Source organism: Denticeps clupeoides, chromosome 4 (genome assembly GCF_900700375.1).
Source record: "Denticeps clupeoides chromosome 4, fDenClu1.1, whole genome shotgun sequence".
In the NCBI taxonomy this organism is placed as follows: Eukaryota; Metazoa; Chordata; class Actinopteri; order Clupeiformes; family Denticipitidae; genus Denticeps; species Denticeps clupeoides.
Window position 1 is genome coordinate 13,224,025 of NC_041710.1, and position 25,053 is coordinate 13,249,077.

At 43.8% G+C, this 25,053-nt stretch overlaps 1 protein-coding gene across 2 annotated transcripts in view; it reads left to right on the forward strand.

The window, feature by feature from the left end:
* The first annotated feature begins 6,956 nt into the window (after positions 1-6,956).
* LOC114789206 (potassium/sodium hyperpolarization-activated cyclic nucleotide-gated channel 2) overlaps positions 6,957-25,053 on the forward strand; it is a 36,003-nt gene continuing 17,906 nt past the window's right edge. For both annotated transcript variants that reach the window (XM_028978369.1, XM_028978370.1), the window contains exons 1-4: positions 6,957-7,142; positions 8,198-9,283; positions 11,119-11,542; positions 17,797-17,958. In XM_028978369.1, coding sequence (XP_028834202.1) covers positions 8,232-9,283; positions 11,119-11,542; positions 17,797-17,958 — 1,638 coding nt within the window. In that variant the 5' untranslated portion in view covers positions 6,957-7,142; positions 8,198-8,231. The remainder of the gene's footprint in view (positions 7,143-8,197; positions 9,284-11,118; positions 11,543-17,796; positions 17,959-25,053) is intronic.

A 25,053-nucleotide genomic window follows, 5' to 3' on the forward strand; every position in this document is an offset into this window, starting at 1 on the left:
GGATATTGGACAGTGCAGATTAGGTTTTAACTAGTCCAGTGGAAACTAGGTCCACAGTGAATGTCCATTATGGTGATGCTGGTCCATCTCGGTGGCAGCTTGGTGTCAGGACCCGGAGTAGCAGTGGTGCAGTGGTGTCCTAGCGGTTAAGGAAGTGGCCCAATAATCAGAAGGTTGCAGGTTCAAATCCCGATCCGCCAAGGTGCCACTGAGGTGCCACTGAGCAAAGCACTGTCCCCACACACTGCTCCCCGGCCGGCTGTCATGGCTGCCCACTGTTCACTCAAGATGATGGGTTAAATGTAGAGGACAAATTTCACTGTGTGCACCGTGTGCTGTGCTGTTGTGTATCACATGTGACAATCACTTCACTTTCTTCTTTCTTCATAGCTCACAGAGATTCAATAAGGGCTGCTAAAACTGAGTGGTTGTGGTAGGACGTCTGAACATATGTCCCTGGCAGTCTACTTAGGACAGCCTAGCTGACGTACATCATGATATCTGTGCATTTTGTAGTCAATGCCAGATTTTACGGGTAACCAGTGCATTGAACACAGTACAGTAGGGTCAGTAGTGGTCAGATGTTCTTCTAACAGAAGCATTTTGGACATGCTGGAGTTTATTCAGTAGTTTCAGTAGGCGATTTATATCTAGTCCGTGTTTATATTGGCTTAGCAATATTGCATATGTGAAAGATAGCAGTCTCACAAACTTAATTAAGTGTCAAAGGATAGATCACTGTCGATTCCTTCAGCCAGCTTTAAGACCAAGCAACAGTATTTTTAATTTCTTTTTATTTAACATGAGGATGTTGCTGTTCATCCAAGTTTTATGTTTTTTTCATATCATCTGGTTTAGATGTACAGTTGTGTGTCATCTGCATGTCAGTGAAAATGCTTGCAATATATTTACTTTACTTTAATTTATTTTGCAGACGCTTTTATCCAAAGCGACTTACAGGAGGAAGACACCAGCAATTCTTATTTACATTTACATTTACATATACAGCATTTATCAGACGCCCTTATCCAGAGCGACAATCAGTAGTTACAGGGACAGTCCCCCCTGGGGCAACTTAGGGTTTAGTGTCTTGCTCAGGGACACAATGGTAGTTTGAACCTGGGTCTTCTGGTTCATAGGCGATTGTGTTACCCACTAGGCTACTACCACCCCAACAATTCTCGTTCCATTTCTATAGATTTTGAGTTTACAAAAACTAAGAGCCCTGATAAGGCCTAACTTGTCAGCAAAGAGCATGCTTGGAGATTGTTAAGTGCTAGATGAAGAAAAATATGTGTGTGTGTGTGTGTGTGTGTGTGTGTGTGTGTGTGTGTGTGTGTGTGTATATATATATATATATATATATTTTGTATTATTTTTGAATAAGTGGGTTTTCAACTGCTTCTTAAAGGTGGTGGTAGTCTCGGCAAGTCAAATGGAGTTGTTCCACCAGCCAGGGACTACAACGGAGATGATTGGAATCGGAGACCCCGTGAAGAGGGAATTTTCAGTCTCATTTCATTTGCCAATCTGAGAGGGCATGCAGGAGTGTAGCTAGGTAGTATTGTGTTGATATAGAAGGGTGCAGTTCCATTTACAGCCCTGTAGGCAAGCATCAAGGATTTGAACTCAATGCGAGCAGCTACCGGGAGCCAGTGGAGAAAGGTAAGAAGAGGTGTAACATGGGTGTATTTTGGCTGATTGAAGATGAGACGGGCTGCCATGTTTTGGATCATCTGGAGGGGTTTTATGGTGATTGCAGAGGCTCCAGCCAGTCCAAGCTAGACCAGTGTGAATTTTACCAGAGTGTCCCCAAAGCCACCCATGCAATCAGTGCCTAATGAAGGTCAAAATGGACCAATGAGCAGTGGGCAGCCATGACAGGCACCCAGGGAGCAGTGTGTGGGGACGGTACTTTGCTCAGTGGCACCTTGCCAGATCGGGATTCAAACTGGCAACCTTCTGATTGCGGGGCCAATTCCACAACCGCTAGGCCACCACTTCATAGTGGACAGTCAATGCAGATCATTACACTGGACCAGTTGGGGTTTGTAGTTCGTGATTTACCAATGGTTTTGCAGAACATGGCCAATTAATATTTTAAAAAAATTAAATAAATACAAATAAAAAAATAAAATACAAAAAATAAAATAAAAAGACGCGTGTGTGCTGCCAAAAAATCTTCCAATTATGTATGACTCGGGAATGACAGTCTGGTTTTGACAAGAGTTTCTAACCTCATTAAGGACTGTGTTCTAGGTGAGAGAAATAATTACAAACACACAAAAAGAGTAGTTTCTCTCCTTGAAGAAACTTTTTGAATAAGCAAGAGAGATTTGACCTTTTCATTGGAAGATCTGATCGATGAACTTCTGTTACTTTGAGGGCCACTCAATTAATACCAAATTTAGCCTGGTTTTCAGAATCAGAAGGATCTGAAATTCTGAAACGAGGCAACTGAGCTGAGTGGCTGAGCCACGCTCACATGAAATTGGCAAACGTGCTCTGGCTGTGCAGGAAGTATGAATGTAGGTGAGAGTGGGAATGCCACCAATGTCCTGATTGTGACCCTGAGCTACCAATCACAGAAAAGCAAATCAGGGCTGCATTTCCCAAAAGCATTTAAAGACAATGTAGTTTTGTCAAATCTTCTCTTACCAATCTTCTAAGACTTTTTGAGAACATCGTAGCTATTACATGATAATGTACATGTGAGAAGTCGTAAATTGCATTCACCTGCTGGAAGTAAAGTGAAGTGTAGCGATTGTCACATGTGATACACAGCAGCACAGCACACAGTGCACACAGTGAAATTTGTCCTCTGTATTTAACCCATCACCCTGAGTGAGCAGTGGGCAGCCATGACAGGCGCCCAGGGAGCAGTGTGTGGGGACGGTACTTTGCTCAGTGCCACCTCAGTGGCACCTTGGCAGATTGGGATTTGAACCGGCAACCTTCTGATTACGGGGGCACAAGTCACATGCCACAGAATGTTTTTTGCCATTGTCATTTTCAAGAGAACAGGTGCACACAGTATTAGAATCACATAGGCACTGTGTTTTTATTCTGGAGGGGTTTACTAATAATAATTTACAATATAATACTCGTATGTTAAAGAATCTGTTAAATCTGCTTTAGAAAAATATACATATACATAATCAACACTGTCTATTATTTATGGAGGCATTTAATGTTTTGAAAAGACTGGTTTATTTGGTGGTCATGTGCTCCTGCATCTTAATTAAGGTTGATGTCAATGAAAATCTGTGCGTCATTAAGTGTTTGAAAAAGAGCACAATGTTTTTCTCAAAAATTAAATAATGTCAATCTCATGTCATAAATGAAAAAGAGTTTAATAAAAATAGTTCTGAGAAAGAATAATACATTGATGCCAGTGGCTTGGATGCAAGTCATTCCCGTCCAATACTGAAAAGGATGCCATGAGTCTGTGCTGCCATGAAAATGGATGGTTACTTTGGGTAAGCTTAAGCATACACCAACAATGTACATTAAGGCGAGACGTTTTAAAGAAACAGCTACATGAATGCCGCAGAGCATTGTCCAAAAGTCAAGCTTCTTTTACTGGCATGCCTTCTCAGTTCATAGTTCTCCCTGGCAAGTGATACATGTGCCCGGCCAGCCACATGATGTAGTGTAAGAATGGACATCACGGGAGCCTGCTTTTGCCTTGCATAACAGATGTCTGCAGGGGGAGGTGTGACATTCCTGTGTCGATGGTCGTGCGTGAAGATTCGGCACCTCTGTTTTACATGCCTTTTGTCTGACGGCAACGTGTGAAGTATCAGCCGTCAGGACCGCCCACCCTCTTTGTCTTCCCCAAATGGGAGGCACCGGGGGCATGACATCAGAAACAACAGGTTCTGATTGGTCAGTGACAACTTCCTGTAGGCCAGTGACAACTTCCTGTAGGCCAGGGGTATAAAGGTCTGCTCACATGTGGAAAAAAGGACCTCTGAGCTTTCTTGCTCAGGGGGTTTTCCATCGGATTTTTAGATTACCGGTATTGCATTGAACATCATAAACCATGTCCCACAGTGAACAATTTGATAATAACTGATCAGGGATTGGAAATTGCACTGTTAAAATTCATTGTTTACATTTTAAATTCTTGTTCAGTATGATCAACATGTTTAGGATCAGAATTTATATTTATGTGAAACTGTTTTTCTCTCTGAACACCTCAACAACGGCATAATCTCAAATAATAGCTTTTAGTGATAAAGGTGTAATTCTCTAATCACATGGCAACAAGCGGGATTTTTAATTTGTATTCATTTTTCCGGCCACTGTTGTTGATTGAGCTTCGTCAGTCGGTGCAAATTCGCAGAGTTATGAATTCCCTAATAAAGGTGTAATTCTCCAATCACATAGCAACAAGCGGGACTTTTTATTTGTATTTATTTTTCCGGCCACTGTTGTTGATTAGACTTAATAAGCTGATGCAAATTCGCAGAGTTATGAATTCCCTGATATCATTTTAAGCCTCCCACTATATTTACATGTTTTTTGCATTACAGTATCTGATCATTGTTGTCGTTTGTTTTTCTGGTTTGGTTTTAATGTACAATGAACACTGTTTTTCTACATGCACAATCTGTATGCAAACCTACAACCTTTTAAATTCATCACACTCCAGACAAAGAACCCAACCAAGTGTGAAAAGCCCTGGATCAAGTTGAATATTCTATGTATGCTGCTGTGTTTGATCTATGTCAAGAAGGCAGGTTTCCCTACAAGGGTGATCTCAGATGCCTGAAGATCGCAAAGGACACAGAACCACAACTATTGGCTACATTTGAATTCCCGACTGACCAGGAAGCAAGCAGATACACAACCATGACCCAATTGTGATCCCCATGGACCCTGAATACTCGAGTGCCCCAGGGGATCAACCGGCCATCTGTAAGAATGGACATCACGGGAGCCTGCTTTTGCCTTGCATAACAGATGTCTGCAGGGGGAGGTGTGACATTCCTGTGTCGATGGTCGTGCGTGAAGATTCGGCACCTCTGTTTTACATGCCTTTTGTCTGACGGCAACGTGTGAAGTGTCAGCCGTCAGGACCGCCCACCCTCTTTGTCTTCCCCAAATGGGAGGCACCGGGGGCATGACATCAGAAACAACAGGTTCTGATTGGTCAGTGACAACTTCCTGTAGGCCAGTGACAACTTCTTGTAGGCCAGTGACAACTTCTTGTAGGCCAGGGGTATAAAGGTCTGCTCACATGTGGAAAAAGGGACCTCTGAGCTTTCTTGCTCAGGGGGTTTTCCATCGGAAGCCCCTCTCTTTCTCTTCTCCCCCTTTACTCTTTCTTCTCATTTTTATTTTCTCTGTAACCTTGGTACCTTTTTACATTCAATATTCACATGTAACTACAATAATTATTTACCGGTGTTAATAAATTAGAAACTGTTCATTTTTAACCTCTACTGTGCCATGCCTCTTTCTGCCAGGTAACATCAAATTGGAGTGGTTGAATACAGTGCTTTGTGTGGAGGGAGAAAGAGTTTTTCTACACACTCTATTCTCTTCTCCCACACCACATGGTCTTCATTGTTTTTACAGTAGAAAACATAAAAACTTGACTCATCAAACCCAGCACCCTTCTTCTGCTACGCGTGTAGCGTAATATTGTATGTAATGTAATGTTACATTTACAGCATTTATCAGACGCCCTTATCCAGAGCGACTTACAATCAGTAGTTACAGGGACAGTCTCCCTGGAGACACTCAGGGTTAAGTGTCTTGCTCAGGGACACAATGGTAGTAAGTGGGATTCGAACCCGGGTCTTCTGGTTCATAGGCGAGTGTGTTACCCACTAGTCTACTACCACCCTGTAATGTTCTTTGTCAATATTTTTTTCTTTAACAATTTTTATTGAACTCTTTTTCATTTATGACATGAGATTGGTCCTTTTTGTCGGGGTAGTGGGTCAACATGGACATCCTGCCTGGTTGGCTGTGGCTACACAACCTTTGCTACTAATGAGCTTTGGCCACCCATGACCCAAGGAGCTATGTACCCAGTCATCCAGTGTGTTTGCGTTCTGGAAATGATTGTCCCCTGACTGTCTCTTGCAGTCCTGAGTTTAAAGTGAGTACCTGTGGCAGCGATGTGTAGGTGCAGCGGTGAGTTTCAGTGATCGGTTGCGGGCTGAGAGAGCCTTGCAGCTTCTCTCTGGGTTCCATTTCCTTGCAAGGCTGCTTTTCATGCCCAAGGAACTTCACTGTGCTGCCACGGCAACAGAGGCGGGTCACACCAGATCAGACAGGAAGTGTGACTCGAATACCCATGATGCCACTAAATTTTAAAATAGGCTTTGCAGTCAAACTTGGAATAGCTATCATACACAGACACTAATGTTCCTGAGTTTGATATAAATACACTACATGTACATGTTTGTGTACATCTCAGCTTCAGCATTATCACAAGGTTAACACTCTGTCATCATTATTTCCAACTCTTTCGTCTGAAGATGTGTATACATATGGTTGTGGTACATGGGCTCTTGTGACTGCTGAGGACCAGATTGCTTCTGTTTTTAATATGACATCGGCCGCAGTATTGTGGTGCAGTGGACACTTCATGCTCAGACCTTACAAATCAAATGCAAAACCTGCTCAAGGTTACAGCCAAACCCATGAAGACAGGCTATACGGTGGTCACCGAGGTGCAATCAGAATGAAAGAACACTGTGCTACCTGCTTTTTTCCTTGGTTTTTTTTTGTGTGTGAGAGCTGGCATTTTGCCAAATTCAATTAGACCTGCCGTCTATTTCCTGGAACTCTGCCTTTTATGCAAACGAGGTCGAGTGCATCATCATACTCCAGCAGCGTGTCATACCAGGAAGTGATAGCCGGCAAACCAGCCACTGCAGAGAGGGTGAGGGAGAGAGAGAGAGAGAGAGAGAGTGACTCCATCTGGCACAGTGTGCCCTCCCCAGCTCTCCCAGTCAAAGGTGAGGAGCTGAGAGGCGCAGGGACACTCCAAATCGGGGGGATGTTGAGCCCCTCCATCCACTTAGGACGGAGCGAGGGGCTACTGCATGGCGGCACAAGACGAGTTCCCTGAAATCAGACAACCTTTCAATGTCATTAATGCGGGCTGCCTCTATCTCAAGGTATGTTTGGCCGCCTGGATGGACACTAGATGCCACCAAGATTCATCACAGGGTGGAAATGCTAAAGGAAATGTGTGAAGGGCGAAGTGCCAGACTTTGACCTTTCAGTAACCCATCAGTTCATTCATTTGTTCACCCCTACATTACTTCATGCAGCCTTTTGAAAAGATGTGAAAAGATGTGTAGTTTATTTGAAATGTGCAGTAGACCGTTAAACCATTGAATGAGAATTCATTGAATTGCTTTATGCATGATTTTATCTCTAATCCATTTTTTGTAGCTATAGGTAGGTTCATGAAAAAGGAACTACATTGGTGATGGCCTTTTTTAAGTAAGCCACGGCCTGTGACAATCATTTTGTGTCTTTGTCTTGCTGGAAAAAAGTAACATTCAAGCAGCATCCATTGCTCCAGCACTTCTGAACATTTTTGGTGGGGAAACCAGACAATTTCACGAACCTGGAGATCAGCCGCACAAAAGTTTATCAGGACGCACACAGGAGTGAATGAGTGAATGAGTTTAGGTCCTCCGCCACGGGTGTGCGCTGCCCGCGCGTATTCAGAGCAACAGGTTCTGGGTGACGGGTCACTCCGCGCCGGTTAGCGCGGTAGACGGGCCGGCCGCTAGATGGCGCCGTTTCGTCGCCGCCGCCGCCCGTGACGGGCGCAGAGGAGAAATTGTCATTGAAAACACCCTCTGTGAAATGACATCATTGTGGCGCTACACTAACTGCGCATATGCTTATTGTTCTGCGGCGCGTTAAAAAAGAAAAGAAAAGAAAAGAAAAGAAAAAGACGCGTGTGTGCTGCCAAATAAACTAGTTTAAATCGAGGAAAGGTCAGGGTGGGTAAGTGGGTGGGGGACCGTGTCGGCTATTTTTGCCCACCGGTGAGTGAATATTACGGCGAACGGCCAGGCTGTTGTCGTGCGGAGCATCCTTTGCAAGGAAGTCACGTCGCCTCTCTCCTTTCTCTCTCTCCCTCTTCATCCCCTGCTCCCCTGCCCTCCTCTCCCATCCTCTCCGGCTCGCCCTCCCCGGCCGGCGCTCCGCGCAGCTAATTGGAGGCGAAATTCGATCCGCTCAATGTCATGGACGGGAGTGAGCCCACGTCCGCGTCCGGGGCTCCCGTGAAGCAGGGGGCGGCTGGCGGCGGACGCTCCGTCCTCGGTAGCGGCGCGGGGAAGAAGCGCGCCGCCATGGACGAGGCGGACGACGTCGAGGAGGAGCCCAAGTTCCAGAACCCGCGACTGCGCCGCGCCGGTGGCAGCAGCGGTGGAGGAGGAGGAGGAGGAGGAGGAGGAGGAGGAAGCATACGGATGAAAAACTTTTCGCCAGCGGGGGGCGCTGCGTCTACGGCGTGCAAGACGCCCAGCAACAGCGAGCTGCTCTCGGCGCCGGGGGAGCAGCAGCCACACCAGCCCACCTCCGGCGACGCCGCCGCCGCCGCCCGAACTTGCCTCGGAAATGCTGGCGCCCGGGATGAAGAAGCCTTCCGCGGCGGGGGAGGGAAATCTCCCACGACCGTAGTGGCGGTGACGGTAGAGGCGACAAACGCTCCAGGCGACGGCGGTTCGGCTCCGGTCTCCAGCATGAAGTGCAACAAAAACGGGGAGTGCAGGAGGGACTCCGGGACCACCGGGAGCCTCCGCTCCATCATCTCCAAGCCGGAGAAGACCGGCGGCGCGACGCGGGCCGAGGACGCCAGCAAACGGGCCGCCTGCAACTCGACCACCGCCAGCATGGACGGCTCCATCACCCCCATCGGCTCCCTGGCGCTGGGACAGGGCGGCGACACCCCCGTCTCCGGCGGGGTCCCCGAGAAAAAGGACTCCCGGGTGTCCTTCTCCAACGCGCCCAGCAGAAAAGCGTCTTCCTCCGTCCACGGCTCCCAGCAGCCCAGGAATTCCGGGAACTCCGTCACCTTCCAGAAGTCGGAAGATGGAGCCCAGATCGTGTCCGAGGACGCGGAGCAGCGCGGCAGCCAGGCGAGCTTCATGCAGCGCCAGTTCAGCAGCATGCTCCAGCCGGGAGTGAACAAATTCTCCCTACGCATGTACGGCAGCCAGAAGGCGGTGGAGAAGGAGCAGGAGCGCGTCAAGTCCGCGGGGAACTGGATTATTCACCCCTACAGCGACTTCAGGTGAGAGGCGGAGTACCACGATTTAGAACGGTTCATGCGAAGAGTCCCCAATGAGTCCCCTTTTTGCCAGAATATGTATTCGGAATTCCGATATAAAACCTCGGCTGTATGGCCAGTGTCAACAAGTCCCGGGTCCAACTCTGTGTTGTGTTCGTAGGTATAATAAAGAAAAAAAATGCATACAACAAACGGACTTTCATACCAATTCATACGTTCATGGCCCATATTTAATCTAAAAAAATAATTATACATCCACATACAATTAATGGATGAAAAAGCTTTATTTCCAATAAAGAGTCATCTTCTCGCTCTCTCTGCGTATGCGATGGTGAGATTAGCACACACACACACACACACACACACACACACATCTATATACATACATGTATATTCTGTCTGTAGCGTGATTAGTGTTCTCATCCGACTTTTTAAGATGCAGACATAACAGCATCCATCTACAGGACAGTCCCGGCCTCGGTACAGTCAGATCAATATAGAAATTCCCAGCCCGCACATCAGCTCATTATATGGCCTGTGCCTTTAAGTAAACTGGGAGGCAAAAAAAAAAAGCCCCTTAAAAAGCGATTTGCTAGTGTTTTACGGTCGATTCTCTTTTGCAGCCTGAAAACCGTAATCCCTTAAGCATCCACGCGCTAATGCACACCACATCATCCCATCAATACAGTTTCATTGTGCAGTAGACGTCCAGCCCCCTGTCAAATGGGGGGTACGGGTCCTCACTGTGTCTGAAGTCACCTTGAAACCACCCGAAAAAGATCCAGGCCTGTCCTAGAAATGTTGGATCCCGAAAGGCGCTTGCCTGCTTTTCATCTCCAGGCGTTTAAGTGGGTGAGCTGGTCTGACCATGGCAATGTTTAATAACCGCAGGGAGCCGTTGTTTGTGATAAATATAATTATTTCAGTTTGTGCTGTTTCTTAGGTTCGGCTCAGTAAACGCCCACGAAACGATCCAAGTACAGTTCAGATAATCATTGAGTAATAAAAAAAAAACTCAGATGAGCTGTCCGTGGTGCTGAAACTTATTACTTATTACCAGTGACCCACAGGTATTTTTTTTGCATTGCCAGGGTAGAACAAACGCTCGGTCGGCGTTGCCAGATGATGGCACAGAAACAAGCAAGTAGGAATATAGCCATTACAAAGCCGCCAGACCCAGTCGGAACGAACACTCGAACAAACGAAATACTGACGTAAGGTCGCAACTTTCGTTGCGTTTATTAAAGAGTTTCTTGAGGAAAGGCAAGCCCCGAAAGCCGCGTGTTAAAGGCGGACGTGGCAACACGGTCCATACCGGGCGGCACGCGCGCGCCGCTCGTCACCGTGACGTCTCCGAAACGGCTCGGCCGCGTGGTCCGAGTCACACGCACCCGAAATTAAACCAGACATTTCCCCCCCCCGGAGCCGTGCGTCGTGTCCGCCGGGCGCACAATCCGTCCGCGGGCGAGTTGCATCAGTCACAGTTATGACTCAGCAATGCACCCAGGGGACGGAGACGTGACCTTGAGTCCTACCTGCGTACTCTGCGAAAAAAAGCCCATCGGGTTGGATCATAGCGGCCGGGGTCAGTCGGGGTTTATATCCGTTTCAGACGTTTAAATGGGAGCAGATTTCCCTGGAAAATGACACAATTAAATAAAAAATGCATTCAGCATCCTGTCAGTTGCGGCCTCAGATCCGCAGTACAGCAGAGCCTGACGTGGACGTGCCATTTATTATGGTCGTGCCTTGAATGTGACTGAGGAATATTTATAACCTCAGGTGAAGACATTTTAAGAAATGTAAGAAATTCAAATCGCTGTTGATCTCCTTCTCAGGTTCTACTGGGACTTCACAATGCTGCTCTTCATGGTTGGCAACCTGATCATTATCCCTGTGGGCATCACCTTCTTCAAGGACGAGACCACAACACCATGGATTATCTTCAATGTGGTGTCAGACACCTTCTTCCTCATGGACTTGGTGCTCAACTTTCGAACTGGAATCATCATTGAGGACAACTCCGATATCATCCTCGATCCCAAGACCATCAAGAAGAAGTACCTGAAGACCTGGTTTGTGGTGGACTTTGTTTCCTCCATCCCGGTGGATTATATATTTCTCATAGTGGAGAAGGGCATTGACTCTGAGGTGTATAAAACGGCCCGCGCCCTACGGATTGTGCGCTTCACCAAGATTCTTAGCTTGCTTCGGCTCCTCCGCCTTTCCAGGCTCATAAGATACATACATCAGTGGGAAGAGGTAAGAACCCAACCAGTTCACAAGTAAAAAAAAAAACTAAATTAAATGTGAGCAGTGAGAGCATGTGGGGTAGTGGTGGCCTAGCGGTTAAGGAAGCGCCCCCTAATCAGAAGGTTGTCGGTTCGAATCCCGATCAGCCAAGGTGCCACTGAGGTGCCACTGAGCAAAGCACCGTCCCCACACACTGCTCCCCGGGCGCCTGTCATGGCTGCCCACAGCTCACTCAGGCCGATGGGTTAAATGCAAAGGACAAATTTCACTGTATGCACTGTGTGCTGTGCTGCTGTCAATCACAATGACAGTCACTTCACTTTAATGTGTACCAGAAGCGCTGTCCCCCGTGAAACAAAGTACGTTTTTCTGTTAAAGCCAAGCATGTCCTGTCACTCTGTGCTTTATTATTGGTTGGGGTCAATAGCACATCATCCACCCTCCACAGCTGCTTGCTTGTTGATGCTTTATTTCTCCAAATCCCCCCCACTGGCATCATATTTTAGTCTGGCGTGATTCATTGGCTTTGAAATGGATCGGCACAGGTCCTGTGTGGAATGTCACCCCCTCCAGCAGCAGGGTCCTGTCCAATAAACGTAAAAGATGGGAGCAGCAATGTCTGCCTGCTGATTAGATGGGGAGGAATGGCATGTGCGTTTGACATGCGGTCAACTGATGCTAAAAGAAAGGTTGGACAAGGGCAGACAGAGGTGGGACTTGAAATGCACCTAATTGGCAGCTGGATCACTCAAGTCAACAAGGTTTTTGATTGGTTCAAAATGGATGATTCATGGCATCGCCATTGACAGTGCTTTGGTTTACGATTCAGAGATTAGCTTTAGTGCAAAGCAAATCCCAGCGAGACACATGCAACGCTGACAACATGCAGATTCGTTTAGCATGCTTGAATATTTTAAGAGAGGATGAAATTTCATCAGTGTCTATTTATGTGATTCTACAGCATTTGAAGTGACTAATGTCCCACCTCAAATTAGAGAGAGTCTTAAGAGATCTTATCAGAAAGAATTTGCTAGAATGCACATATTACACATATTTACACATATCTCATGCTTACAACCCTCTTGAAGATAACAATATTAGTTTTTAATAGTGGTTGTTAAAGACATAAATTGTCAGTGCTGAATGGTCCATGGTTACTGACTCTTGACCATCTTTTCAAATGTGTTCCATTGTGAACTCTCTAATAGGAATATCAGTTGCACATTATTAGATGAAAGACAATATCAGTCAAGTTGGAGAGATGGGCCTTAAAGAATTGTTCACAATGTAATTTTGCCAACATTCAAATGCTCTCTCTTTTTCATGGTGGTCATTATTGTAAAAGCACCATAACCCCTTTTCATAATTAAGAACTTTCCTACAGTCTTCAGGGTGTCAGTGGTGTTGTGTTGACCTCTTTTTCAGAGCACTTAAATCTGAGGCGATTAGATAAAAAAAAAAAAGATATGTCTTGTCATTAATGCATACACATCCATATACTCAATACAACGTCCCATCCCACTAAAGCAATGAGGTCAGGATGGGTTTCTGTGAATTAAGATGACTTTCTGTCCGGGATGAAATGCAGTCATAGCTACAGAATTTGACAATTCTGCCTGAAGACTGGGTTTCACACAGCCATTTACCATATTTTTAATTTATCATATTTTTAGCTCATTAGCTCTCTGTTGGATTTTAAGCAGTCAGTCTGCATAGCTGTCTCTGTATAGCTGACAGCAGAAACTCTTTCAGAATATTTTTTTTTTTTTTCAAAAATTTGTAACAAAAATATACAAATTTGCCTGGTTCCAAAGTTGTGAAAGGCTGAAACATGATACCAAGTCTCAAGAGCTCTGTGGTTGGAAAGTCACTGTGTCCCTTTGCTCCTATGTTGTAAATCGCTAAAATGTCATCAATATGTAATTTTTCCTTTCATTATCAGAGCAGCAAAAGATTTACCCAGCATGCCTCTGTGCTTCCTGCTGCTGTAATTGCCTGAGCCTGGTTAATCTGCTGTTCTTATATTTCCATGCTCTGCTCAACCCTCCACGTCAATCTGAGCTTCATTTAGAGAGGTGTAGATTAGTGCGCGACACTATTGTCCTCTTGGCAGCCAGCCATACCATATCACTCCCAACCAGAGTTCGGCTTCTTAATCTGCTGAGCCCACCCTCAGAGCAAAATTAATAAAGACAAAGTTGAGTGAAGGAAACCACATTAAAAGAAAGAACACATTTTCAGACTTTGGAGTACAAAGAAAGGTATGAATGGGCTATGATATCTTCGAATGCATTAATTATGAATTATTACTTTCAAAATCACTTTTATTACTTACCATCTCAGGATTTCCCATGAAAAAATTGATATTGCAATGTGGTTTAACATTAACCATTCCAAAAGCAGCTTTTTGTATTGCATCTGACCATCCATTTCCTTAAAGCGAAGGGTCTTGTAGGCAAATGACTATAGCTCCAAATGACCTGTACCTGTGAGTGTGTTGTTGAATGGATAATCATAGAATTTGAATTTGTTTAGAAAGATTTTATTAATTTGGATAGTTCAAAACTGCCAAACAAACCCTTTCAATGGCAATAAAGTAAAGCCTTCAGCAAGAACTTGAAAGTGAAGTGATTCTCACACGTGATACACAGCAGCACAGCAACTTTACATTACATTACATTAGGTTAAAAACATGCCTTGTGTCACGACTTGGGGTCTTAGGGAGAGGGAAGCGCAGAAGCAGGAATTTATCATAAAGGCAACTTGAAAAGGTTCGAGGGCCGACAAAGGAAACAGGAAAGAACTAAATCTGACTCAAAAGCATGTGAAAGCTGTCAGGTACAGAAGAAAACACAAGTAACATTCAAAGTTCCACATAATTTTGCAGCACCCACTGGGTGCCACCTAACTGCCCTTATGGAGTCCTGAACAGTCGAGCCAAATTGGTTTCAGCTTGGATTGATTAGGACTTTGTGATTGGCACATTCATTCAGAATGATGATTAAACATGGTTTAAATGCATTCCTACCATCCAACGAGAAATATGTATTAATCTAGACTGCACTATGATATAAAATTCATTCGTCATTGCTTACATATTTATGAGGTTTTGTGAATGTCATGGGGCCACGTTTTTTTCTTTTTTTCAGCCGGTGTTTTGCATTATGTAGCTTAAAGGTGACTCACGGGGCCCTGCTGGGTGCTGCTGAGGAGGCCGTCACTTGTGCTTGTTTCTCCCGCAGACTGACTGATTTAACCACACTCACATTTAACTCAATTACCATCCTCTGGAATGCCTGCACATTCGGCTGCATGGGTCCTGACACCTAATTACTTTACTGTCTCCCAGCAGCAACCTGAGGCTTAGCATGGGGCCCATGCAAGGTCCAACAATCATAGCAAAAAAGATCATGATTTAATGTCAGCGTCCAGGCTGAAGTAATCACATGAAAGAGGTTCCAGTGATATATTGTTTGTATGACAGATCTTTAATTTGTTGGAGGACACGTGCGGTAAGCATGCCGATAATCAGAAATTGTCATGAAGAGAGAGTAAAAATTTAGACCACTGCTCAACTGGTTGATGGCAATCAAATCCTGGTTTCATTCTGACCCCTGATTTACCTCTGCTTCTTCTAATGAATTTGGTTACAGGAAAATAGGCACCTTTTTGATTAGTGGACAGGTCTGTTTCAGGCCTCTGAAAGAAAAAGAAGAGGTCGTTTGTGGGGGAAACTCTGATTGATGAGACCTGTCTCTCTGTTACAAATGTCCCACGTCAGACAGGATCAGTGTTGTCTGACCTGCATCATTAATCAGGACCTGTTCCTGCTGTGGTTGGTTATTGGCAGCTTGATATTATAAAACAGTAAATAGGTCACAAAACAACACATGCTGATAATGCCCATAATGGCACAAGTGTAATACAACCTCGGAGCTAATACAACCCCCCCATCGAAAATAAATGAATTAAAATTTAACATCGTCTGCTGGTATTGCATAATTTCTGTTATTTGCTATTGGTATATGTTCTTAAGCAGCTATTTGTATATTAAGCCTAGACTTAGACTAAGAGAAAATGTCAGGGAAGTTCTCCATTCTCCAATCCATGAACAGAAAACTGACCCTAACAATACAAATATAATGAACAGAATAAATGTAAACCTAAAACCTCTGATTTGTTCACTCTGAGCTTGTCTGTCTGTAACCAAATAAATTAGTCACAACCAGCAAATTAACTAAGCAGTTTGAATCATGTACTGTTTATGTACTAATTCTACATGCTTATATTTTCACATAGTGGCTAAGACAATATGGCTGCCAGGGATGCAGCTGAACTTTTCACCACTCTGAGTAAACACTATGCTGACCAGTGACTATAAGTTCAAATACTTTCAATGCCAGCAGAGCTCTCATGAATCAATGCAAAGGTCAGCCTGTGACTCAAGAGTTTTCCCTTTGGAGTCATCCAGGCTCTTCTCCACCCCTTTATATCAGTATCCAGATGCCCTCAGCAGACAGCTGACAGACCTCACCACTGCAGACCGACTTTGTTCAGTGCGTTTACTGGACCTGCAAGAGGAGCTGTCTGTGGTGTGATCCCGGGAGACACACAGGCAGACGCCCATCCCGCCTAGTCACTGGTATATTGCAATAAAATAGCTCAATACCATTGTGACATATTTAGTGTGGTAACAATGTCAAAGACATCCAGTAACAAGACTGGCTTAGCTGACTTTATATTTATGTTTTGAATAACTTAAGTCATCCAGTGACAATGAAATATATTTTGGCTGTAGAATAGTTAGCATTCATCTGTTAGGTTCATCTGTTGCTTCTGGTCTTGAAAGAAAACCAAGCGGTAATAGGGTGTTCCTTGTGCTCGTTTGAATGCACTTTAAGTGGTTGCATAACTTTTATATCAATAATGGTCCTGCAGTAAAAGTTAAATTTGATGGGCAATTGAAATTATGAAATTATGATTTAAAAGTATTGTAAGATATTTTTGGCCAATTTGGTGCTTTTGATAATCTGGACATTATACTCAGAGTACATGGTGGTCAGCTGGCCGGTTTTGTAGGAATCAGCCTCAAGCTACACCAATTAGCCATAACATTATAACCTAATATTCAGTAGGTTGTGCCTCCAATAAGCGGATCCAGCACGAATGCTTGCTTGGAAATAGTTTTGGATAATTTTGATGACAACACCTTGGATCCATTGTTGAGTTCCTTAAATTTTTCCTTGTGCTGTGTCGGGGGTTAGATGTTAGATTTGTCCAATTAACATAATGCACAACACAAGATTTGCCAGCAAACCATTGCCCAACGAATCACACTGCCTCAATTGGTTTGCCTCCTGGCCATACTGTGTCCTGATGTGAGCTACAGTACCTGGATCAGCAGTTGGATCAGACAACACGGTCCAGCCTTCACTCCCCAAAGCATCAGTGGCCACCCATGACCCTGTTGCCTATTCACCAGTTTTCCTTCCATTGACACTTTTGTAAAGTTTTCTGTTTCCATCACATCAACCTCAAGGACAAAAGGCTCACATGCTGCCTTATATAACTCACCCTCTGCCAAGAGCCACTGTAAGAAGATAATCGATAATGTTCACTTAATAATGTTATGGCTGATTAGTGGTAAATTAACATGATCAATTTATGAAATGTATACCGTGTTGTCATATAGGCCACTATATGTAGTGGAAGGGCTGTTTATTATGTTTAGTGTTCTAAACAGAAGAAGCCACAAAAACTGTTGCCATATGGGTGCTTCGCTCACATTGTCTGTTTGCTGTGGGTTTTAACAGCTTTTCATGATTTTGTCTAGTGCAGAAATACATTTTATGTGTTTTTTTTTTCAATCACTAGGGCACCACCACTGTAAAATGCCAACTGTGGGTATAATCTGCTATATCCCAGCCTCCTTCTCCCCAGTGAAGCGTTTGCCCACCTGTGCACACAGTGGCTCTGAACCCCTCTCACATGCATTAATAATATATAAATCAGGCAGTGCTGTCTGGGAGAAAATTGTATGCATTGCATTGCATTATGTCAGAGGATGCTATTCTTCCATTTTAGCCCACATGTTTCTAAAATCAGCAGCCTCTGCCCTAACTTCCACATGTGTTCTATAAAACTTTTGACGTAGAAGACTGAAGGCTCCCATTGTGAAGCCTGGATTCATACCCACTTGCCTTCTCTCATTTTGATTTTAGCTCCACTGCTGACCTCTCGCCCTCTTCTCAATTCCATGGCAGATATTCCACATGACCTATGACCTGGCCAGTGCTGTGATGCGGATCTTTAACCTCATTGCCATGATGCTGTTGCTATGCCACTGGGATGGCTGTCTGCAGTTCCTGGTTCCTATGCTGCAGGACTTCCCCTCTGACTGCTGGGTGTCCCTGAACAAGATGGTGGTAGGTCATACTGTACTACATTTCATACCCTACTGTCATGTAAATGTGTGTAAGAGATACTGCCAAACAGAAAATGGAGGGCATGTTTCATAGAATGCAGTGATATATACATCAGATGCACATCATTTTTTGATGGACTGCTATCGACTAGGGATGCACTGTTATCCATTACACAAAAAGTCCAGTCATTTAGATTAATGTTGGTTTCTTATTTTGTTATTCTAGAATCAAAATGAAATAACTTTAGAATGAGAGAAGCTTAAAACTTGGAAACATCACCAACCATGTGCCCTTAGTATGTCCATAAAATGAGCTTTAGATGATGTTATGTGCTCTGCCACTTAATCAGTTTTTGCACTGTTTAGTTTATGTCCATACAAAGTCTCAAAAATGGTCTTAATAACCAAACGATCTTTGCTTTGTAGTTTGAAAAAATCTCAAAGGCACATTCCTGGACTGATACAAGTCTGTATTGAACTGAATTCACTGGGTGAAAGTGACAGTCATAGACAAACTCTCTCCCGCTCGTCTTTATTTATAATGTCTCAGCGAATAGGGAAGATCATTGCTGAGATTTGGAATTAGTCTCATTGATGATTACGCCTGGACTGAGTATAAGCAATGCTATAAACAGACGTGTGAGAGGAGGTTCGTAAGTGGCCGGAATGAATAGGACCAGATCTGTTGAATCCACTTGACTCGACGCTGCTGAGTGGATATGCAAACGAACGTCTCCAGGAGCGCACTCAGAAGCTAATTGCCTGCGCCGCACATGCTGCCGTGTCTCATATTGGTGGCGAGGTGCAGCTCGCCATGGTGACTGGCTGTGCTGTTAACTTAATTGAAAATTGCTGTATAATTCCCTTATCAAGCTAAAAGGCCAGCAAGACAACAGCGGATGCTGTCATTATCCCAGCGGTAGGTGGCTGAGACCAAAGTTAATACAAAGGCTTTAAATGAGGGGATGACTGAGGTAGCCTATTGGATTATTGAGCTGGCACTTTGAATTTCCTGGTACTTATTCATTCCGCCTCTCTTCTTTTCCGTTCCAGTTTGACTTTATCGTCCCAACCCACACCCTTTCTGCCTTTCTCATGCCATCGTTCTTCCATTCTCCCAATCCTTGCCTCACCCTTTCTCTGTTGCTCCTCCCTTTCCCTTTCTCGGCTTCTGTGATGACGACGAACAAGGGTAGATTTATGCACACCTACAGGATGTCTCACACAGGAGAAAGACATGATAGGGGAGATAAAAGTGCAGACAGAGAAAAGAGGGGCAGGGGGATTGGGGAACACCATGGCACAGCTGTCCTCTTTGTTCCTACTTCAACTGCAGATAAAAGCAGATGCAGCACTGTTTATAGGCTCGACCCGGCTGTCTCCCACTCATTTCTGAAACGAATGAAGCCCCAGTCATCCGTAGCCTCTCCCTTTTCATGATTCACGCACCACACCCTGTGTTTGGTCTTGGAGCGCCTAGCAGCCCACCCACATAAAGACACAACAAATGGACTCAATAAAAGACCCTAAATAAATATGTTACCTTTAACCTAGACCCTTTTCATAGATCCCTGCATGAAAATAATGAACTGAGTATATCTCAGCAACCATAATGCCTATTAGTATATTCTTGTATCATTATAAAGATAACACTTCTAGAATTACTAGGAATCATATACATAATTGGGTCAGAGAAAATAAAGACAATAAATTCTTCATCTGAATTCAATCAATCTATCCAGTGGTCATAGTTGCAAAACCTGAAGCAATCTAAAGTACAATAGCTTTACCAAGACATTGCCAGAAATGGAAACAGAGAGATATTAGTAGAGAAATATATAGGTGGACTTTACAAATGATACATCAGGCACAATTTGACACCATGTGTGACATCTGAGATTTTTCCGGACCGAAACTATAAAACTCATTTGCTTCAAAAAACAATACCCTCTGCAGTGCTCTCTGCTTCTTGTGTTTGTTCCACAGTTAATAACTCTCCATTACGCATGCAGATTACTGGCCACTGTATTGGTCAGTTTGGATGATTGATACTTTGTTCGAGTCGTCAGAGCCAGTACTACTGAGAAGCCAGTCAGCATGATGATTCAGTGTCTAGTGCTGCTGCCTCCCAGTGAGCAGAGTCCAAAGATGCAGTTATGTAAATTTGGCATGATCAAGTGGCTGTGTGTGTGTATGTGTGTGTGTCAGAGTGTATTTAAACCCTGAGAAAAGCTTCTGCCCTGTCAAAATGATGTAATGAAAAAATTATCTGGGCTATAAATGTGGGTTTCATATAAACATTCAGACAACCAGCAGTAATTTTCAACTATCATCAAAATGTGAAGTAATTACCTGATTATTGACATTCAGAATTAAGTAGAACACCATGATTATTCATGATTTTAGTCACTTCCACCATGCATGCAGCCCTTTCCAATTTAGAGGAGAAATGAAATCCCTCAACTGTCCCTTGAGGCTACAGTTAATGAAGAAATGTTATCAGAGACATCTTTTGGAGAAATCCCTCATGGAAGCAGGAAACCTGGACAGTCATTACAGAAGAGATTCCCCATTCTAGAAACATTGGTGAAAACCCATGTGGGTTATTTAACCTTTTGAACTCTATGGGATATGCACCACAGAAAGCTCTCCCAGAGTAACTTCAGTCAATTCAGGCAATGTGACACAGCTACGCAGAACTTTGAGTACTTTTTCTGACTGTTTTATTGTATAAAAAGTAGGTAGATTATATGCTAGGTAGATTGTCTGTAGGAATGGGCGAGCCAGCAAATGGTTTGTAAGTGTGTGTGCCCTATGGTGGACTGGTCCCCACCCTGCAACCAGTGTCCAGCGATGGGTTCTGGCAACAGTGACCCTGAGTAAAGAAGCAGTAATGGAAAGGAAGAGTGAGTGGTTGAACACCGAATATTTTACTCAAAAAATGAAATAACACAAATCATGTAGGAAACAAACAAAATACTCACACACTCATTTTTGCTAAATAAACCAAAATATTGATATTTTGAGGTATTTTTTACTTATTGCAACCACCCTGTCAGTCAATGGGGGACTGTTCACTAGTTGCTGCTTTTGATTTGATGTAAATGATCAAATTATTATCAAATGATCAGATGAGATAAAATACAGACGAAGTTACAGAAGAAGTGGACCATCAGAAGAATTAAGAACATCAGAAACAATAGGGCAGTGATGGCCTAGCAGGTAAGGAAGCGGATCCGTAATCAGAAGGTGGTAGACGCCTAGACCTAGGTTCAAATCCCACTTACTGTCCTTGTGCTAGACACTTAACCCTAAATTGCTCCAGGGGGACTGTCCATGTAACTCTGGATAAGGGCGTCTGATAAATGCTGTAAAAAAAAAAGAAAAAAGAAGGTTGTCGGTTTAAGTCCCAAACCGCTAAGCAAAGTACCATTCCTACACAATGACAATAACTTGACTTTCACTTTCAGAATAGGACCCTCCTCCCCCCGAAGTTTCATGTATTAGAATGTTCAGAACAGCATCCATCACAAGCTCCATTGCCTCAATAGAGTAGGTGTGTCAGTGTAGAGTATGAATGGAGTGTTTAACATCAAACGATCATGAGAAGGTAATTTAGGAAGGTGTTCTTCCATTTGTCTCATGTGGCAGGTTGTCTATAGGTTCATTTATTGCACATAATCCATTCAGTTTAAAGGCCCAGCGAAGACATGTGTAATGTTCTACCTTACTAGTAAATACAGGAAGGCAGCAGAAAGAAGGGGACAAGAGAACGAGACTGGTCAATAAAGTACACTTTTGATGAAAAACAGAAAAAGGACAGCGATGTAAGTGATTCATCCTTTCGCACCCTGGAGAAGCACCTTCATTAAGTAGATCCTTACCCTGGTAGGATAAGCTGTCAGTCAGTATGAACAAGAGCTCAGAGTAGTTGTGAGGCATTGCTTCCTGTTACATAGAGACCTTTACAGCATTTAGCAGACAGTATTAACCAGAGCAACTTACAACCAGTAGTTAGAGGGACAGTTACCCTGGAGACACTCAAGTGTCTTGCTCAGGGACACAATGGCAATAAGTGGGGTTCTGGTTCACAGGCGAGTGTGTTACCCACTAGGCTACTACCACCCTACACAGTAAATTGGTGCAGCTCAGCGTTTATGTATGAGTAGGAACAATGTCCTCCCAGGTATTAATATACAGATGAACTGCCCAAGTGGCACAGTAAATCAGTATGGCAATATATCACCATCTTTCTTCTTGTGATGCCTTATGGGTATGCTGGTGTCTATTATTGATGTATTGAGGACTCTTGTTGAATGCTTAAAATTCAGCTTCAGCTATAGATCAGAATTATGGATTTGTCTGTTGGGGAGTTATTCATAATAAAAAAAACCCTGCAGAGAGACTTTAGAGTTTATATAGAGCCCCACATACATCCATTAAAATGTAGCGGGCTCTTGGGGAATCTGTGGAAAAAAATAAATAGGTTTTACTCAGGCCATCGTGCTAAATGGAGTTAATTGCCACAGTAAATAGGGCTTCATTTACAGTCACCAATCGTAGGTGAATTGTAGGTTTATGGTGTGTAAAGGCAGCAAGCCTGACATTTCCCCTTAATCATTGCATTTCACTGTTAATTAGAGTAATTGTGTGGTACACACAGGCAAGCATGACCAATTACTGACAGGCACCTCTTACCTCAAATTACACATATAATAAAGACTCACCTCGCTGATTAAATCCATCAGCTCCACACAGTCAGACATGAATCAAGTTGGATGTAACACATGTGCGCCCTGCTTCAATACTCGTTCAGGACTGCGGAATGCCTGATTAAATGGAAAAACTACACAATATTTTGTGTCAGTTGGATGAGTGTCATTTTATGATTTAAGTTCAATTAAAATAGTTAATCCCTTCCCTTCCTTCTGCGTCTTTAGCTGTCACACACCTGCATATGTTGTGTTATCTGTTTTCACTTGTATCTTGTCCTTTATGTAGATGAGGAAGCGTTAAACCTGTTGGTTTTAGACATTTTACTAATTGGTATGTTTTTTTTTTAATGAACCGTATGTGTTTGTACTGCTCAGTTTGCGTACCTTTAAAAGCGCTCTATAAATGAAATGTCTCATTATTGTTATTATAAATCCAGGTGAATATGGTTGTCAGCTGTTGTCCTTGGTGGAGGCCTACACTCTCACAGCACTTTTCTAGTTAATTTAGTAAATGGAGAGAGAGACCCCGGGTGAGTGAAACCGATAACAGCAAAATGGCAAAGGGTGTGTCTTCAGACTGTAAATCAAGCTTCTCGTTATTAACACAATTCATTCAGAGACAGATACTTTCAAAGCCTCACACAGTGATACTGTATATAGTGATGCTGTGAATATAAAAGGTAGCTAAGATTTCTTGGTATTTCAGACTATTAATGTTGCCTTCCACCCTGCAGATCTCTCGCACCCCCCCATACTGGATGTAACCCCAGACCATGATATTTCCGCCACCAAACTTCACGGTTTTCTCCAGTAGGTCTCCTGCAATATTTGCGGCGACTGTGGTGTAATTCAACAGAAGATTCATCTGAAAAATCCACCTTCTGCCACTTTTCCAGCATCCATCCTTTTAGCAGGCTGTGGGCCTTGGCAAATGCCACACGGTTTTTAAATTGTCTTTTGTTCGGTGCTGGATTCTGGGCACTGATTCCACCATGGAGGCCATTTCAAGACAGAATCCGACAAACTGTTCTGGTTGACACAGGGACATCAGGTGACCAGGTCTCGTGGCGCTCTGCTGCAGTGGAAAATGTACTGGCTTTGATTTTCAAGCCAACAAACGGTCCTCTCAAGCAGTTGTCTGGCGCGGTCTGCCTGACTTGGGCTTGTCAAAAACGTCTCCAGTCTCTTCAAATCTTTTTTTTATCCTCTGTACTTGACGCTGAGACACATTGAAGGTGTCTGCCACATCAGCAGTGGATCTGGTCTTCAGCCTCTTGATAATCAACACTTTAGTCTCAGGGTGAATCTTAGGCACCTCTTAGGCAGAGGTCTAGTTACTTTTGTCAGGGACTGTACTGTGAATTACAAATAAAATTCAATAAGTACATGCTGATGGGTCATCATTTGAGGGAGAGATTTGCAGGGGCAACCCACAGATAAAGGTATTGCCCAGACCTCCTTAAAGGCAAAAAGGATTAAGTGGGCTTCAGAGCTCCCACAAATTCCTAACACCGGGGGACCATCTTGCCTTCAGCCAATGGTGGTCCAGATCCACTGCTACATTCACACTGCCTTTATTCAAACTTGTGGCCAGTTGCTTGTGCTTACTGAATCTATTCAGTCTTGCCCAAAAACATTTTAAACCTGTTCTAAGCATGTAATAAATTTGTCATATGGGAAATTCTACAGAACATATGGAGATGATTTACTTTAATACGTAATACTTTTAATAATTCAATGTCATTTACTTTTGTATTTCTACCCATTGCTTTAGTTTTGGTATAAAATATATGGGTGTCATGACATCAAGGAACGGGAACACCCAGGAATAGGTGCTTTGTACAAAAACCAGTTTATTGAGTTATGGGACAAACAAACATGTAGGACTCTACTTTGGGGAAGCGGACCGCATGGGGTCTGCCCTGCGGTCAGGCCGCCTCCCGACTCAGACATACTACACGCACTCTCTCTCACACTCCCTTCACACTCATACCACACACACACACACAGTGACAGTGACAGACAAATAAGCCCGGAGCTGGAACACTGGTGCAGGTACTCCTTTAAAGAAGGGAAAACAGGTGTAGGGAATCAGGAAGGGGCGGGGCCTGCACTCAGTCCCCCGGGATCGGCAATCGTGTCCAGGTGACGCTGGACGCCGGGGAGAATCGTTACACTGGGACTGTTTTTTTTTCCCTGGTGATGTTAAAATCGCAGAACACAGTTATTTCAAAGGTCAAATGTAAAACGTGATTGTGTCCATGTGATTCTGCATAAATGCTCGTAGTGATGTCATATATGTGCTAAATATATTCCTGCATCTGTTCCAGGGTTTAAACAGGCATACATTACAGTGCAGCTCTGTGTGTGTGTGTGTGTGT